We start from the raw sequence: 19,134 nt of genomic DNA on the forward strand, positions 1-19,134 counted from the left end.
CCAAGCCCAGTGTCTCCCACACCACCTTCATTGGACCGGATGGCGCGAGGCACGATGCGATGCAGATATTTGTGATCAGATAAATGCCTTTTATGATGAGGATGGGGATGGGGTCGGTGGCGATGGTTTGGTGGAGTTGTTTCCTTCATAGGGAATCAGTTTTTTATGTTAGGCCATCCTTTGGTTTATATTTCATGTTTGTATAGGTCGATGATATGTGAAGTAGAACAACCTTTTACCTCTCTTTTGGTGTTTATTTGAAAAGTTTAACAAAGTCATCTTCAACTTCGATATCGTAATTTGTCTAGACAGACATTCACCTCCTCTGTGTTATACTTCTCAACACCTTTTGTGCTTGTTGTCTTCCAGGTGCTGAAATGGAGCAAATACTGTTGATTCTATTACTGTTTATCAAGGCCTTGTCAGTTGGAAGTCAGTTCAATGGATACAACTGTGATGCCAACTTCCACAGTCGCTTTCCTGGTAAGAAATACCTATCTTAAGAAGCAGCCATCATGAATGACAATTTAAATAGCTTCATATGTTAGCTGCATATACTACTACCTATCTTAATAATGGGCTTATTCAACTTATTACTTTTTGGACACAAATGCAAAGTTTTCACCTTCATTGCAAGTTGCTTTTCCTAAAAGTTTCAACTTTATAACACAATTAAATACAATTGATATCATGTCTCAACATTCATCATATTTACATTTTCGTAAATATGATGGATATTTGACATGACATTTTAATGGAGTGTATTTCCACAGTTTGACACATTATACAAACTATTTATCACCATTACCAAAATCTGTCCAAACTACTCCACATTTGCTTCTAGAAGATAATATTCATAATGAAGATCATATATTACAAAGAAAAGGGCAACTTTTGGGTCTGATGCCAGTTTTTGTGTGTGTGTGTGTGTGTGTGTGTGTGCGTGTGTGTTTGCGTGCGTGCGTGCGTGCGTGTGTGTGTGTGTGTGTGTCGGTGTCGGTGTCCGGCAGCTGAGAGGGACATCAGTGTGTACTGCGGGGTACAGACCATCACGCTCAAGATCAACTTCTGCCCCGTCCTCTTCTCCGGCTACACCGACACGGACCTGGCCCTCAATGGTCGCCACGGCGACGCCCACTGCCGTGGCTTCATTAACAACAACACCTTCCCCACCGTAGTGCTCTTTAGCATCAGCCTGGCGACGCTGGAGTCCTGCGGCAACGCCCTGGTGGTAAGGAGAGAATGCCGTGGTTCTTATCGTCATAGAAACAGCAGTGTAGTATTCAGCTTTAAAGGGTGAGTTCCTCTGTCAATACTTACAGAGACAAAATGGGTGACAGTATTTTAAGGGTTTTCAGATTCAGCTACGCTAGATCTAAAATCCCTTAAAGGGATGTTTCAGTTTATAAAAGATCAAGATTTGCTTATCAAGATTATGTTCAACGTAACGTTAAAAGGTTTTCAGAGACTTTTACAGCCAAGCAACATCAAACAGATTAATGAACTGAACATTAGTAGGCCTATTCCATGTGGCCTATTCCATCCACATAATGAATCAAATACGAAATTCAAAATACTATGTTAATATTAAGAGGATATACTGTGTTGCTTTGCCACTTCAATACCGATGGTCAATCCTAGGTCAGTTCCTTTACCCCCATTACACATATTTTGTTCTTTGTTAACAAATGTTCTACGGTTCACAAAAAACCTTGAATCAGGTTTTGGGTTGATTGATTATGATTAATCAAAAATAACAAGGCTATTGTCCGCCGTACAGCATTTGGCAAATCCTGAAATTGTATATGATTAAAATATTTTTTTCAAGCAGCACCGAGGCTACAAAAAATAGGTTTATCGTTGAATGGATGGAACCGGCGGCCTGTTATGGTGGCCCCTACTTTCTACCTGAAAGCCTTTGATTTCCCAGCACAGAGTGTGTTTGATTGCATTAGCTCTTTGTTCCACCTCTGCTCCTATCATTTACAGTCATGAGTCGGGCAGGGTTTCCAAACTTTCTCTGGCATCAGAGGACAGACAGGGAGAGACGGGGGATTGGGGATTCGCACCGTGGCACAGTGCATTAGTATTCCAGAATGGTACGATGCAATCCCCCCGGCAGTATTGCGGAGGGGGGGTACATCATTGAAAAGCTGAGTGTCCTCTGGCTTCACCGCAGGTCTCCACAGGTCAGGGGCCCAACGCCTATGGGAACCTGTCGCTGGTGCAGATCGGCAACGTCTCCGGGTACATCGACACGCCGGACCCCCCCACCATCGTCAGTTACCTGCCCGGCTTGCTTTACAAGTTCAGCTGCAGCTACCCTCTAGAGTACCTGGTCAACAACACTCAGCTGGCCTCGTGAGTTACACACAAACAACACATTGCTTGTTTCAACTAAAAGGCTCAATGTTACATTGTGCCTTTGGAAAAAAGGTATGCAAACAATCGTATGCTTGCTACAAATGTTTAACTCAAGATAATTAGGAGAGATGAAACATACGGGACAATGAAAACGGGATTGCTGTAGATCAATGTTTACTGGCAAATTCCTGACTATTGATTCATGACTTACAGAATGAGGAACTTCTTCCCCGGCTTGACTCAAATCCTCTTTCAGCAAAAACTGACACCGAAATGTCCTTGATTGGTGTTCCAGCTCTCAGTTGTCGTTCAGCTCAACAAAGCTCTGCTCTTTTGTCACAAAGGTCAGCCGCAGCCATCTCCGTGAAGGAAAGCAATGGTACCTTCATCAGCACCTTGAACCTGATGCTGTACAACGTAAGTTCCACACCACACTGACCATGAAGGTAAACTATGAATGCTTAGTTGGTAAAAGTGGAGGTATTCAAACATATTTCGCTGGTTTATTGTAGGTTTGGACCTAATCGTCGGTTGTTTTTATAATATTCTATTATTGTCAGGGTTTGAATGAAAATGTATTGCTGTATAAATAAAATGGCATTTATATAGGGCGTTGAGGCGTTGAGGCGTTTTATTCATAGAATCCGTAATCCTTTTGTATACTTTCTAAAGCGGAGGACAAATTGCCTCTAATCCCTTAATGGCCGCAGTTTTAACCTGAATCATCCTGTATTCAGAGCTAACTGCAACCTCATTGGTCCGCTTGAGTCCATTCAACTGGTGGCCCGTGAACAAGACTCAATGGCGACTAGATACTCTATTTTGATGGAGTAGATATGCACCGATTTATCTTTGCACAGGGGTGAAAATGGGAAAGGAAAGAGACAGAAAGCGAGAGAGAGGATAAAACCATTACAGCTGAATGAACCTTTACTGTTGTGGCGTTCTTCAGGACTCGACGTACGTTCAGCAGCTGTCCATCCCAATGGCGGGACTCACACTGAAGACACGTGTGTTTGCAGCTGTGAGAGCCTCTAACCTCGACAGAAGGTATTTCACAAACACTGGTCTACACTTTTCCATTTAATACAACTGAATTGAACAGGGGTTCAGAATAGGGTTCTAATCTATTCTCACAAATGGCTGAAGACCTCAAATTTGGGTGAATGTAGCGTTTCACTTTCCTTGTTTTAATATTTGTTTCGACCAATCAAGTTGGTGGAGGAAGTAAACTGTAAGAAAAATGCCTATGGTTTCAAATCAACACCGTGTAGACAGGCCACTAAACTAATACAATGATGAGAATTCCTACTGAAAACTCAATTTACTGGCGAATTAAGTTTTCTTTGGTACAATATCAACATGACGAAACAGGAATCAAGGTGTAACTCCGCCCCTTGCAGTTTTGGTCTTAGGCCCAGGCTTTGTGCCGTATCCCCCCAGAAGTTCTGCTTTAACATAGTAGGACTGCTTGATGAAAGATTAGGTTGGACGCTCTCCTTTAATTATTATCGTATTTAATTTTTATGAATTTGTTTGCAAATGAGTTTTAACAATGTTACATATTGGCAGGGAATATTGGTATTGACAGTCTCAGTCAATACAATATCAGTATCTAATGTATTTGCTCTAGAAAACCCCCTTGCATTGAACCCAAGTTCGAATTGACTCCCCCATCCTATCCCTTTTATGAAGACATAAAATGAGTATAAGGCTTTCTGTGCAGTATCCTTGGCCCGAGAAATGTGTCTTTTATCTGTAATTATTATATATTTTAAATCCAGCATATAATAAAGAAAATAATACAATTGCTTTATACAGCGCCTTTCAATAATCCAAGGCGCTTTACAGTTATAAGGAGCACATATTACTCATTCCAGTCACACAATATCTCTTCATAACATAGATAACCACTCCCTATCGTGTGTGTTCTTCACACTGGGTAAAATAATATGAAGTGGTAAGGCAACCCAATGAACTAGCACACAATAGGATTATGATGACCTACTTTAAGGACATCCTCATTTTTTATTATGTGTAAAATAAACCCTGAGTCATTGTCTCAAATGTGTTGATCTAAACATAGCCTGATGAGAACGAACATGAACTGTGATGATGGAGCTATTAACGCAAACACTGGTTGCTAGGTGTGTTAATGGGGTCTCTGATTTTGTCTACCCGAGAACTGCACTGGGCCGGATTGCCTTAATAATGTTTCGTTATTTTCGACGGATACAGGCCACTTATGAAATAGCTTTTCTTATTTGTACGTAAGCATCATACAAACAATAAGTGGCTATGACTCTTTTTTATCACTTTGAGTCATAGTCTCCACATTTTTAGCGTTTTTTGGAAGCGACTCAATAATTGGCCAAATGACAGTTGTTCTTTTTGGGGTGGCTTCCAGAAGAAGGGTTTCAAGTGCTTTTTTCTATCTGGTTGTCTGTACCTGTAGTCCAGCTCATGACGTGACTCAGGTCAAGACCTTAACATGTGGCTGTTGTGTGGCCCTTTCTCCTCAATAGATGGAACGTCCTGATGGACTACTGTTACACCACTCCCTCTGGGAACCCCAACGACGATCTCCGCTACGACCTCTTCTTCAGGTAACTGCAAACAAACATTCTCAATCTATTTAACTCTATTCATCGTAATTAACTCAGAGGAACTTTAAATTATCTGAGTTAACTCAAAGTTAACACCAGCCATTGTCAGATAGGTTTGCACATATGGATGTTAAAATATTTAGGGTTACACTGCTTGGCCGGTAGAAAGGGTTAAAGTTAAATTTTGGACCCTGTGTGTCGGGTTCTATTACTTATTTTCTAGAGGTTGCTCATGACTAGTGATCATTGACAGCCCATTTATTTTTCTGTCTCCTTCCTCCTTTCTTTTTCTCTCACCTCAGCTGTGATAAGGACCCCCAGACCACAGTGTTTGAGAATGGGAAAAGCCAAATGGGACGCTTTGCCTTCGAGGTGTTCCGCTTTGTCAAGCACAAGAACCAGAAGATGTCAACAGTCTTCCTGCACTGCGTCACCAAGCTGTGCCGATCCGACGACTGCCCAATGCTAATGCCGGTGAGGCTAACAACGGCAGGGATTTCAGGCTTAAAGTGTGGGCTTATATGGCTCGCCACGACTGTCATGAAAGCACTACATTTCTGAACATGATGAATACAACATTTGAGAGGCCGTTCAACTATTGAAGCAGTCAGAAAAATAAGTTTCTCTTGAAGATACTGAAATAAAATATGGAAAACTGGATACCTGCTCATGCATTTACATTTACATTTACATTTAGGGCATTTAGCAGACGCTTTTATCCAAAGCGACTTACAATAAGTGCATTTGTTACAATAAGTACATTTGTCATAAGAAGTGAAACAATATATCGCTGTCGGTACAGTAAAAAGGTTCATAGAACCAAGTGCAAGTATTACAATCGCTAGGCTAACCCATTCCCCGTGTAAAGCAATGATAGCTGCTACTGTAGATGCTACACAATTAAGTACCTTGAATAAGTGCAATGTACAACTGCCAGGACGTACAACATTCAATGGTGGCTGTGCATTGGTGCCCTTCCAAATGCATCATGCCCTTCCAAAGAGCTATCACCTCATTTTAATTCTGTTGTATTCAAATGTATACTTAAAAATATGTGTTTTGAATGAGTAACATATTGGTATTCTGTATCAGACACATTGGTAACTGTATTGGTACATTATACATGATATGCATAATATCAGATGAACATAACATTATATCCTGAAATGACAGATTTGTGGAAGTAGAAGAAAGAGGGACCTCCTGGATGGGAAGGAGGCCCTTCCCTCAGCCTCTGGAAATGCAGTGATTACAGCAGGACCAATCATCACCCGCAGTGGTACTATAGAACATCTTCCTTTACCTTTGCCAATAGTTCAGCTTTCCTTTCCGCCTCCTGATTCTACTTGCACTATCTCATTTAATTTTTTCCTATTTTCCTAGTTTTCATATCTACACCTTCTGTGCACTCTTTCGCAAATGTCATGACTGTACCCCCCTCTGAGTGTACCTGAGTGCGTGTTTTCCCTCTGCATTTATGCCTTTATATGTACCCAGCCTGTGTCCATGTCCATCCTGTACACCTCTCTTTTTTTGTCCCTGTCTGAGTGTACTATGTCCATATTGTCAGTGTTATCTGATCATGTGTGTGACTGTTATTGACTATGTATGTACTTTTATGGACTATATGCACTTTATTTGTACAGTGTCCTTAGGTACCTTGAAAGGCACTTTTAAAATAAAATGTTTTATTATTTTTTTATTATTATTATTATTATTATTATTGTTATTGTTATTATTATTATTATTATTATTATTATTATTATTATTATTATTATTATTATTATTATTATTAATAGCCCCTTATACCTATAGCCCAACTTCTACAAAGAAATCGAAATTCATTCCTCAGTGCTCTTGAGAAAAAAAATAACATTTAGCCAGGTATATTTACACACATTAAAAGGTTGAGTAAAACCTTTTAATGTGTGTAAATATTTCCAGTGACTACAGTGGCCTGTACTGTGTAAGGTGCCAGTAGGGGCCTCCGAAATGACATGATCGTCAAGGTGAAAAGTCAACGAAAGTGTCAAGGTGTTCTTTGATAGATTCATGAATTGTTTATATTTATACAGAAATCTAAAACTATAGCTCATCGCTAACAGGTACGGGTTATTTCACGTTGAATGTGATTGTTCATTATGGGTATCCCACATCAATGAAATAATTACAAATCATGAAACTGGTATGCCGATAATCCGAATTTTTTTTTATTCATACCAAGGTCGATTTTTAACCGCTTTTTCGCCTGCAAATGAGAGCATGAAACACAGATAAATATTGAACAATTCCTCAAATGTTGTTCAACACTGTCGAGTATAGCGATGTGAAGGTTTGGAGAATTGTCTAACAAAGCTATTTTTCAGGTGTCTAAGATAGCCGACTGTACACGCCTCTCCCCTGACAGCCCATGGGTGTGGTGGTGACTCCTATACTGTTATACAATCCACTGGCCCTTGGCTTGCATCGTATAACAAACCAGTAACTAGTGTCTGTGTTGATCTTTTAATGGTATTTTCTTTGTTTCGCAGATGAAACGCCCACCAACAACTCCCAACTGGGTAAGACAATCGGTTGAGAGTACCCTTTACTACATTCATCAATAAGATATAGTACAAAGTAGTTCAAATTCTAATAATTTACAAATATATGAATTACCGTGTTTCATCCAAAGTGAATGACACATGATTTTCTGTTCACATGCGTTGCATTAATAAACAGGTAGGGGTTAGGACATCTTGCTCAGTGAGGGCCTACAGGTAGAGTCCAGAGACATCGAGGTTTGAGCATAGAACCTTTCGGCTATGAGTGGGTGACATGCAAGCCACTATACTATTCTGTGCCCCGTATCCAGCTCTCTCACAGATTACAAACAAATAGCTTGTGTAGAATATAAAGCAAAGCACTAGTGTGAGATGGATGGACGGGCATCAATACTAACATGGCGTTATAATGAACGTATGTGGTGTGTGTGCTGCTGTTGCCCCCCCAGGCCAGCTGACCCCCCCTGTGTTCCGGATTAACGCGGTGACCAGCGCCCTCCTCTCGGGCGTGGTCATCCTCGGCGTGGTGAGCGTGTGCTTCTTCGTACTGTCGCTCACCCTCCTCAGGGGCAAGAGCGTTCCCGCCGGCATCGTGTCGGGGGCTCGAAACCCTGCGTTCAACTGAGCAAGCGCCTTGATCGAGACCCCGCAGTCCAAACACACCGGAGCTACAGGGGTACACTGTCCATCCAATACGGCCTCACTCACTGCTTCATCATGTTGTGGTTTAAAGAGTGGTTTTTAATATTGATTTAGATGAAATAATAACTGTTTAGGACTGTAGAAGACGTCCACATGTGCATTGTACTGTGTACCTATTTTTTGTTGTTTTGCCAGCACTGTGACCAATCCAACTGTTTTTCTGCATGGGTATAAGCACTGTACAGGTTTACCTAACTTAAGTCAATACCTCAGCTCAACAGCTTTCACTTGCAGGGTATCGGATCTATATTTACTTATTATACGTAGGGATTGGTGTAACTAACATAACCATAACAAAGGGGCCACACAACGGAAGGACATTACAGTAGGTGTATACAGTTTCTCCCTTGATTGTTTGATAACGCGTGATGAATAAAGTGCCTAAGGTATGGATTTCACGTGACGGAAAATGAAAATACATATGTGCTTGAGGTGCTTCTTAGAGTTCACTTTTTAAACCATATTAATATAATGATTAAAATGAGTCTGTAATTTATTTCTTGAAAATAATTAGGAAGGTATTGTGATGATTAATCTATTAATACAAAGATGTTGTAGCTAAATTTTAGCTTGAGACAATTGTACTATGTGTCCTACCTTAGTAGACCAATGACACTCTTCTATATCTGTATTATACAATGTTGAGGGACTTTGCTTTCTGACATGTTGTACAAAGCATTTGCAAATGTTTCCAATTGTACTTGGGAGTTAAGATTAAAGTTTGCCCAGTCGCACAATAACTTGAAAGGACCTTCCTTCCTTCCTTGCATCAGGTTATTATTTTTCAACATTAGCATGGGAAAGGGTTTGAGCAATCAAACCTGACCTTCATTTTCTGAAACATCCTATTAATGTTTGCTTGGACACATTTACATTGTGGTGGTTGTTTTGTGTGTTTTCAATATAGCAAGTTAAATAAAAAGAGAAAATTGGTAAGACCAGGGCCTAGAATGATGTGGATTCCTTCTGTTGTGCTTCCTGATTTTCTTGAGTAATCCTTCCTTGGTTCAACCGGATCATAAAGCCAACCAGACTTCCATCTAGCAAATGTTGAAGTATTTAAGGTTGCGATTGCCATCTCTCATAGTTACAAGACGTGCTGTTATGGATAAAAGCAACCGTTTTCGGAGAATGATTGAAAAACCAAGAAAACCATAACACCTTCTCTGAGCCTTTCTGTTGCCCATGAAAAACAAACTGTATAAATCAGCCTGTTCTCCAAAATAAAACTAGAGAATAGGTTGTGAGTCAATATGACCCAATAACGACCCATATGAGCGTTCACTGGTACAGCGCTCCTGATTGGAAGGAAAAGTGGTGGCTGTCAGCCAAAAAAGATGGATGTTTGTTTTTTGTGTTGCAAATGCAACATTTTAAGGTTGTTACTGAAATAATATGCGATTTGATCACAACGTTCACTGCAACGTTTAATATTGTTTTCATTGTGATTGAAATTGAGGCTGCTAACTTCCCCCTGAAACCAGTCAGCTTTCATGTTGTTTGAATAAATGCCTTTGGGTTGTGTAGACATCTGGGCTTTTATGTTATCTGTTATGTTATGTAACGGGTGATGTTCTTTCAATAAAAACATAGAATTTTGAGTGATCCAGAGTCCAGGGAGGACGTTTAATCTTCTTCTTTGTGACGGACAAGGCCCAAGTACATAACAGCCGCCGTCGCACAATGGAGGTGCAGTTGGATTCTCTTGGCACCGCAGTTGTATTTTCCTAAGCTCTTAAGAATCCTCCTTCCCATCTTTCCTTGACCTCATGATGTTTTCCATCAACCTCAAGGAGAAGAGGTTAGAAGAGGACTTATTTATTTGACCGAAGGCTTTGATGTAGGCGTGGTATTGCTGTTGTGTTGACCAGTTGACAGGCGCTGTACCAGAAACATTCTGTTGGTTACACCCAAGGGGAAGGATGTTTTTCATGTCATTAACCTTATCATGAAAGATGAGCCACCTGTTTGATGAGGTGTTTCTCGCTATATCAAGCAATGAAGAGGGTGCGAGAAACTCGGACAACTTGATACCCATTGGTTACTAGATACCAGTTACCATTGTGCAACATTGTTTTGTCTCTTGAATCTGAAGTTCATTTTACAGGATGGGATTTTAAAGCAAAGTTGAACTAGTGGATAGACATGCAAGCCGATGCATTTAGAATGTTAATGAAAATAATGGTCAGGAATTAGTTTTAAAAAGTTCTTTACCTCAAAGGAACTTTAGTGCAAAATCAATTAACAACCCATTAAAAGATATAAACAGGTGGGATTGGACTTTAGGAAAGATGATCAGCCAAATGCCTCACTGAAGGCTTGCAGACCATTGCCAATCAACTCACAATTCAAATTCTCCACCAGAGCAAAGGTTTTGGCTTAGCAACTTCCCTGATGCTCCATAGATTGTGCACCTATTCAATGTCTTTCTTTTGTTGTTATACTTATTTATTTTAGTTTCTTAGGTAACTTCATTCCCTAAGAATGAAGTTACCTAACTTAACGGTTATTTAATAATTAAACAATATTTAAAATCATCTGCCAACCATTTACATCCTGTGGCGATCGACCCCACCTGCTCTAACTTAACAGCTACAACTTTGTGTAAATGAAGCGTACAAATGCCAGCCTTTGAAAAAACAGCCTTTGAGAGCCTTTCGTCTTTCAATCTGTTTCAACCTGATAGTCATGTACACTATAGGCTCGATAACAGTATAGTATTACAAATATTAACTTGAAATGGGAATTGCAGCTGTTAGGTTACACTAGCAAAATAACCATGGGTTCGAGATAAGAAGCAATTTAACTTATATTGTGATGTCTGTTGGAATGAGCGTTGGTATAATTCAACGGACATTACAATCCGTGGCCTTTTTTTGTCTATTTAAATGTCTTTGTCTTTGCCTGCACTCAAAATTCCATAAACATTCATTCCAGTTGAGCAATTTGTCTGGTTCCTATTGGAATTCACCCACTGAGCAGAAATTTTAGTGTACACACATTGGCCTTAACTGTTTACTCAATTGTGAGCTTACTCGAGTAATGCAGGCTTTCTCCAGCTAGAATCTATGTTTGTAGCAACAGCCATGTAATATATTCATACACAGGCACACAGACACAAACATAGACACAGTCATACAAACAAGCACACAGAGACACACACACAGACACACACTTTTAATATATCCATTTCCTCTGTTTAACGGAAAGGTCACAAATTAAAGGGTCTTAAATCAAAATAGCTACACCCATTCTTCATTTCTAACTAGAAGACATTAAAAGTCAAACGGCAAGTGTGTATCCTGCCACCTTTTGCACTATGCAAATGCCAATGTGTTAAGTGTTTGACATTTCATGAGCACTATCTGTAGGCTCAGCTTCTAGTGTACCTTTTCTCACAATGTAATTATTGGAATACCCTTATTTGGTGCTATTTCTGTCCCTTAGGTCAGGAAAAGTTAAGGGTATTATGAATGAACTTGGGTTTTTGCCAAGACACATAGTCAACTGAAAGGACCTCCAAAGTATTGTGTAACATCTCCAGGGACTTTTTGCTAAGTAATTGAAGGGTCGTATGTACGTATGAAATCTCCATTTGAAGGCCAACCACAAAAGGAAGTGATCCATTGATTCACCTTCTAAACCGAAGACGCAGTTTAGAAGTGAGTTTGGTTTCATAAGTTTTGCCTTAAGGGTATGGTCCATGCTTCTGCAAATACAATGGAGGTTTTCAAACAATGAAACAAACAACACAAGGGGGATACGCCAGACTACATTGACAATGACTCCACCCCCCCATTATGAATGTACTTCCACCACTCACATATAATGTTGAAAGACTCAGACTGGCAGTAGAGCTAAGTCACGAGTGTCACAGTTACTATAGCCTGTTGACCGAGGTATCTACAAATATTTTTTTCCTGAAATTTTATTTTGCTGGTTCTCTTGTGATGTAATTGAGACTTAAAAAAACGGACAAAAAGATAGCAAACTATAAAAAGAAATTCAACAACGAACCAAGAATGTACCTTTTCATCTGTCTACTCTTGGGCTCTATGGTACTCAAAAGCCATCAATTGGTATTGTCTGACTGTGGAGATACTTATAGAAGTCCAGGTAGGCTACTTACTTTATATGATCATACATTATATTATCATAACAGTAGCAGACTTGTATCATCTTGTTTGAGAGAGGTTTCTAAGAAGATGTTCTTCTGTATTCTGTATATTGTTATTTGTATATTGTTATTAATATGGAAACATATGGAAACCTTACCTAAAGCACCTCAGATGTCACCTCCAAGAGTTCTTAAAATAGGAATATTTGTTTGGATTTGTTTTGTGTACTTGTCTTATCTAAGTAGCAATCTTTTTCGATTTTCTTATTTTACACATGATAATCAGATGCAAGTTGAACTTTCATTTTGAAGTGAAGCTTTCCAATACCTGAGATGCCAAGCTTATCCTTGACTTATTTCTGAAGCCCTTACCATCTCTTTGCTCAATCCTGTACAGTCCCAAAGGGCTTCACCGGCAATACCATACCCCACATCTAACCTTAAACCTTCTATAGGGCAAGGGAAAACTGAAATAGGGGGCCGCCATGATAATGGGCAGACATAATGGCAGCATAACAAGCCGGCTCTACTTATCCCCCACAGAATACAATGACATCTCAGTGGAATGTGGCACATCTACAATTTCCCTGGCCATCCTTCTCTGCCCGGTGGTCTTCACCGGCTACAATGAATCTCTGCTCATCCTAAACAAATTGTCAGACGACCCGCAGTGCAAGGGCACCATGGACGAGAGCGTAACCCCACCAGTCATACGCTTTGAGTTCCCGCTCAATGCCACCGACTCCTGTGGGAGCGTCTTCAAGGTGAGTTGATGGAAAGATCCTGTGTGCTTTGTAAACCTCTTAAGGAATCGGCAGATGGGGTGGCTTTTATTTTGACACGTCCTGTCATGTGACTTATTATGTGGCCCTTTGTCAGACCACCAGCGCGGTCGGGACGGGCGTCTTCTCGGACTTCTCCAACATCGAGAGGGTGAACATCAGCGGCATGGTGAGGTCCCACGACGTCACCACGGGGACGGTCACGTACAACGCAGAGCTGAAGTACTACTTCTCCTGCTCTTACCCTTTGGAGTACCTCATCAACAACACCCGTTTGGATGTGTAAGTGCCTCTGGTCCCCTTAGAGAAGTCAACCACCAGGGATGTTTGACATACTTTCAGTGCTGAGGTGTCACAAAGGGTCATAATCAGATTTTCCCTTCGCAGACTTCCAAATGGTGATTTGAAACGTACAAAACAAAAAAGTAATGCTCTATTGTATCCATGGAGTACAATACACACAGGCCGTGCGTGTGTGTGGGCGTGTGTGTGTGTGTGTTTGTGTGTGCGTTCGTGCATGCATGCATGCATGCGTGCATCAGCCTATCCACCCACCCACACATAAACACACCTGCAATCTGACACAATTGTTTTTAGGGCGACCTCATCCATTGCAGTGACGGACAACAATGGGAGCTTCATCAGTACTCTGAAAATGGAGCTCTACAGCGTGAGTTCATAATACTGTGGTTACACATATCTTGTTTAACTGTCAGCAACGCCATTGCATTTCCTGCTATCTAAGTCGTATTAAAACAACACAAAGAGAAAGTAATGTCAAATGAAGAAAATACATATTTAGTTGTTTTGTTTTCAAGCGTATTATTTTGCAGTTGAGTAGGGGCAGCTCATGCCTTTATCTTTATTTGTCACGTTGACAGATTAGTTCATTTTCAATTAATAAACGTTGGGCTATGCTGCTGAATGGGGGAGTGTGTGTGGATGATGGCTGGTTCAAGCAGCCGCACCTGGCCGAGTCTGACTCTGGGACTGGGTGAGGCTGCTTAAACCAGCCATCAGCCACACACACTCCCACACTGAAAAAAAATAATATGTCCTGCTGTCCTACCAATTCACAAAAAAAGGAATGTATTTTCAACAAAGTAAAAAACAATTTAAAAAATATATATTTTGTGTGAACAGGATATCAACTACACCACCCCACTCATCATACCACTGGAAGGTATAGAGCTGAGGACCATAGTGTATGTTCAGGTCGTGGCAACTAACCTGACCGCACAGTAAGAAACTAAATTCAAGCCGTGTCAAACACTATCACCAGACCACAGGAACAGCAGTCTACATAAATGCAATTATTACTCAAATTGCATCACTGTACTGGCTCCCCATTTCTTTCTGTGATTTATTCAAAAACCCTTCACCAGAAATTGAAATCAATCCATGGCACATCGCCACCCTACATGAAGGAACTCGTAACTCCCCAAATGACCTCCCACAGTGGTGCAGTGTTCAGTCTGGCAATGGCCTGTATCTTCTTAACCCCAGCTGTGTGCTGCCTCCCGTTTTCGATAAAATTCCCTCCCTGACCATTGGAGGAAAACACATACCCTGGACGATTTTAACCCCATAAAGGCCTGAAGACCATGTTGTGTAGAACAGCTACACAATTTTTGTAGCATCCAAATGAAAAGTGCTTCATAAATTAAATGAATTATATAAATTACTTCTGTAATATGTATTATTAATTCTGATTGCCACTCAGAATTTAGCAACCGTAAATAATAAGTGTTTCACGAGAGCAGACGCCTAAGGACAGAATCATTGCATTGACACAGATGTTAACTGATATTTTGAGGCCTGCAGCCATTGATATAATATAACCCCTTCTTTACTGTGTCTGATCAGGTACAACGTCCTCCTGGACCGTTGCTACGCCTCCACCGCTTCTAACCCCACTGACACCAGCATCTTCAACCTCTTTGTCTCTTCGTAAGTCCCTCAACACTCTTCTGGAGGAAGGACGTTTCAAAGTTCGAAATACAGATATCTATCTTATTTCTTTGTTTTTTTAATCCTTTTTTTGTGTGAGTCCAGGTGCTCTAGTGACCAGTTCACGACCATGCTGATGAACGGCGACAACCAAAATGCTCGCTTCTCCTTCCCCGCGTTCCGCTTCATCGAGCAGCAGAACCAGACCGTGTCCACCTACTATTTGCACTGCATCACCAGACTGTGCGGGATTAGCACCTGTAGCAAATTCAAGGTTTGTCGATTGGATTGATCGAAGCCATGGATGATGATGATTGTCTATTAATCTCCGTCCTCTTGCGCAGATAGTTCAGGGAATCATGTGTGTACAACACAGTACTAATTGGCATCAAACCATAACCCCCTGCTGATCCCCGCAGCACCTTGCACACAAGTCCCCCGGCATGAATAGTCAATTGATTGAGCTAAATGCACTTCACCACAAATTTAGCTAGCTATTTTCCGAACAGATTATCATTGTATGCATAGCATTCAACATTCAGTGGCGACATTATTATTATTATTATTATTCAGATATAGAGGACTGGACAGGGGTTCAGTTTCTGGGTAAGGTTGTTTCGTTTAGTCAGGGTTGGCTCCAACAATTTGGGTAGGTAACCATATAACAGGAGCCATGTGCTCTGCTAAATGTGTTTGCAGTCCATTTTGTTCTCTGAGAAGCCATTGATTTGTTCCCAGTTATCACGTTGTTTTGGAACTTGAACTTGAAGCTGGTGTTTAAGACTCTCGAAGTGCCTCTGACTGTGTGTACCTGTGAAACTGATGTGTTGTGTTGTGATTTTCATTAACAGGAGTGTGGCGAAAGGAGAAAAAGAGATGTCAATAATATTGCTGACGATGGAGTTACAAATTCCACCACCCTCACATCAGCAAATCCCATTGTTACAAGAGCTGAGAATGGTAAATCTGTCTGTTCACACTTCAGCCACATAGGCATAGAAAATCATTCGTATTTGTTTGATGTCATCACTGCAAGCACATCTGAGAGATTGTATTTGAAACGCCAAGCCGGATTCGCTCTGATTGTTTTTTTTTCATAACCACTTGCTACAAAGGATAGCTCTTATTTTATTCGTATTATAAACTCTATGATAAATACTAAACTAATCAAATGTTCTTTTGTTCCTTTAGTTGTCACATCCAAAGAGGAAGGTAAGACTCTCAACTTAGGCATTACCACGATACATACACATTGCCTGAGGGTGTATGTTAAATAACTATTCGGCACTTTGCAACATGTTCAGCTGCACAGCAGCCATCCCTTGTTCAAAGCTATTAAAAATCACACCTGTCTTCTAACAGTAAATCCCAAACACCCACAGCTTAATCTACCCAGCCATTGCTATTTGTCTCTAAATCAATTTGGTCCGTAGAAAAAAGAAAGTTGGCAAATTAAATCTTGAAAAAAATGTAAAAATGACAATAATAATTCCACAGTGCAGGTTTCAGTGTGGTAGGCCAATCGTATTCACAAAACTGGTCCTACGGGATTGGAGTGGCGAGCAGCTTTTGAAATAATCAATCCCAAGACAACCCAAGCGACCTTGTTCTCTTGTATTGTGAACAGCTCTTTCAGGTGGGAATTCCAGCTCCACAACGGGACTGGGAATTGCTGTGGGCGTCCTGGCTGCTGTGGTCGTTATGGTTGGTGGCATGGCATTCCTCGTCTACAAGAGGGCCAAACACCTTTAAAGGGGTTGCTTGTCCTATTGCTCCTATAGCGGCCATCTTGGTTCCAACTTGGTTCTACACTCAAGCTGGGAGGGGTAACTGGATGCGGAATTCAATTTAAATAGATCCGTTTTTCACCCAATAACATAATATACAATTAGATTATTTTGGTAGTAGGATGATGCAAATATTTAGGATAAGCCTGTGTGGGAATGCACTATTGTGCTTTCTACTTTGACAGGACAAAGCATAGACTAGTGTATAAGGGTGATTTCTTCGAAGGTTTTATTTTCTAATCATAGCTGTGTCTGCAGCCATTTTGTAAAGCAAGTGAAATCAAAACCGAAAACTTAGTTTCACGGATGAAAGGATGTGGAGAATGAAGGTTCCAGAAATTGGTTACATTTATGAGTTTATATATTTGGATTTCGTTTTTTATCGCACATCTATATTTTACTGCCATATTGATACAAATGGTTTGGATAGCCGGAGAAATAATCAGCACTATGCATAAGAAAGTACCCAGTAGAATGGAACACATGACTTGCTCTTTTTTAGAATGTACACTCCACAATGTCGCAAGCCATTAGTTAGCAAAGCCAAACAAAGTAACATTTCAATACCTTAGCATTTTTATTTTAAGCTATTACCTCAGTTATCTCCCTCCTGACTATCTATGTTGATATGTATGTGTAGGCATTTTCACATGTATGCATGTTTATGCTCATTAATAATCATTTGTAGTTGTATAACTGTAAATAATGCAGGTATGTTTTCAAGTACTCCATGTTAAGAGCTTTTTTTCGAATAGACCACACTATACTTAAATACAATATTAAAGCATTGTAATTCATCTCTGTGGTTATACCATATAATCAGACTGAGATGATGCTGTCGGTGGAAGTACAAGTGGCAAAGCACACATGGAAGAAAGAAACAGGGTTTCAAGCAGCAGCAGAAGTGGCACTGAGTGTGTAATTTAGATTACTGCCAATGAATGCAGTGATGCAAGCCAGCAATAATTAATTAATAAACACAAAAACTCAGCAACTTGGTGGCTTTCGTATCATTTTCGCAAAAGTCATGTGTACAATGATGTGCTCTTGGTACAAAAGGGTTCATTGGCAGTATCGGTTTAAAGATAGTGATAAACAATCACAGCTCCTTGCTCCGCTACTGTTTGTGCGTAGCCCTGTTAAATGTCAGATGAGGTACCCTTGCACTGAGCGCACATCTAGTTTTACCACAGGCCTGTTCATACAAAAGAAGGTTTGCATATCCCTGAAACCATACCCTCACTCACTTTCTATACACATTTTGTGGTCATACAAACCCAATCTTTGGAACACTTACAGGACAATAGAGAAAGAAAGAAAGAAAGAGAGAAAGAAAGAAAGAAAGAAAGAAAGAAAGAAAGAAAGAAAGAAAGAAAGAAAGAAAGAAAGAAAGAAAGAAAGAACAAGGTCTGGACAAGCTCAAAATATCCTTGACAATGAATCAAGACAAAAACTGTTTCTGGAAATAGAAGGCTTCTGGGGATTTTTTTTTATTCCTTGTTTATCCCTGTGCAGTGCACGGTGAAGACTTACCATGCTTGAGACGATGCTAAAGGACCTTCTACACTGCTCGATGAAACATGAAAAATGAAAAAACAACATTGAGCCAGCGTCCCATGATTATTGGCTGCTGTTGGATGATGTTTCTTAATGACAAACTGTCCCATCAATTTTGGCCAATTCGAAATAATTTGGTGCTGGTGTTTGGTTGTAAGAGCTGAGTCCCTGCTCAAGTTTTTCCCTTTATGAAGCAATCACAACAACCAACATCAAACTTGAATCACAGAATAATCTGTGATACACTATAGTTTATCACTATAATTGCTGTCATAGTATAGCCGATGTCCCGATGACATGACTTAGTGGGTTACAGTTATTCAACAGTAAGCCTACTTGGTAAATAAAGAGCCTGAGTTCCTTTTGTGGTCCTGATCATACAGCATGCTCTCCAGTATCTTCTATATGTACACATAGTAGCCAGCCATATCAAGTCGTTATGTCGTTGTACACCCATACAGTGTTATGTATACACAATGTCTATAACAGGGGTTACAGGGTTCTTGGATATTCTTCACTTCTAAGTAAACCGCTCTTGAGATAACATAATGAGCCGTGAATACACTTTATATGTGAAGGCAGGATGGAAAACGGTTAAGTGATCTGATAATACAAACACGGCCTTCAGAATGGAATGCTTAATGTAGAAAAACACATATTTTTAATAACAAAGAAAAATAGAGGATATAGGTGAAACTCAACATGAAGTTCTTCAGAAAAATTGTA

The 19,134-nt window shown here is 40.2% G+C and overlaps 2 protein-coding genes across 2 annotated transcripts; both read left to right on the top strand.

The window, feature by feature from the left end:
* Window positions 1-371: 371 nt before the first annotated feature.
* zpld1a (zona pellucida-like domain containing 1a) lies at window positions 372-8,138 on the top strand (the record flags this gene model as incomplete). The annotated part of the gene is made up of 10 exons (XM_079738584.1): window positions 372-483; window positions 1,011-1,231; window positions 2,180-2,361; window positions 2,709-2,781; window positions 3,317-3,414; window positions 4,890-4,970; window positions 5,273-5,444; window positions 6,144-6,249; window positions 7,502-7,531; window positions 7,963-8,138. Exons 1-10 carry the CDS (start codon window positions 378-380, stop codon window positions 8,136-8,138), a joined length of 1,245 nt encoding a protein of 414 aa, XP_079594710.1. The 5' UTR covers window positions 372-377.
* Window positions 8,139-12,237: 4,099 nt separating this feature from the next.
* LOC307077156 (zona pellucida-like domain-containing protein 1) lies at window positions 12,238-16,816 on the top strand (the record flags this gene model as incomplete). The annotated part of the gene is made up of 10 exons (XM_079738468.1): window positions 12,238-12,331; window positions 12,876-13,096; window positions 13,212-13,396; window positions 13,712-13,784; window positions 14,258-14,355; window positions 14,981-15,064; window positions 15,170-15,338; window positions 15,916-16,024; window positions 16,256-16,276; window positions 16,692-16,816. 10 exons carry the CDS (start codon window positions 12,238-12,240, stop codon window positions 16,814-16,816), a joined length of 1,179 nt encoding a protein of 392 aa, XP_079594594.1.
* Between the last annotated feature and the right edge of the window lie 2,318 nt (window positions 16,817-19,134).

Source organism: Pollachius pollachius, assembly GCF_949987615.1.
Source record: "Pollachius pollachius genome assembly, chromosome: 6".
NCBI classification, from domain to species: Eukaryota; Metazoa; Chordata; class Actinopteri; order Gadiformes; family Gadidae; genus Pollachius; species Pollachius pollachius.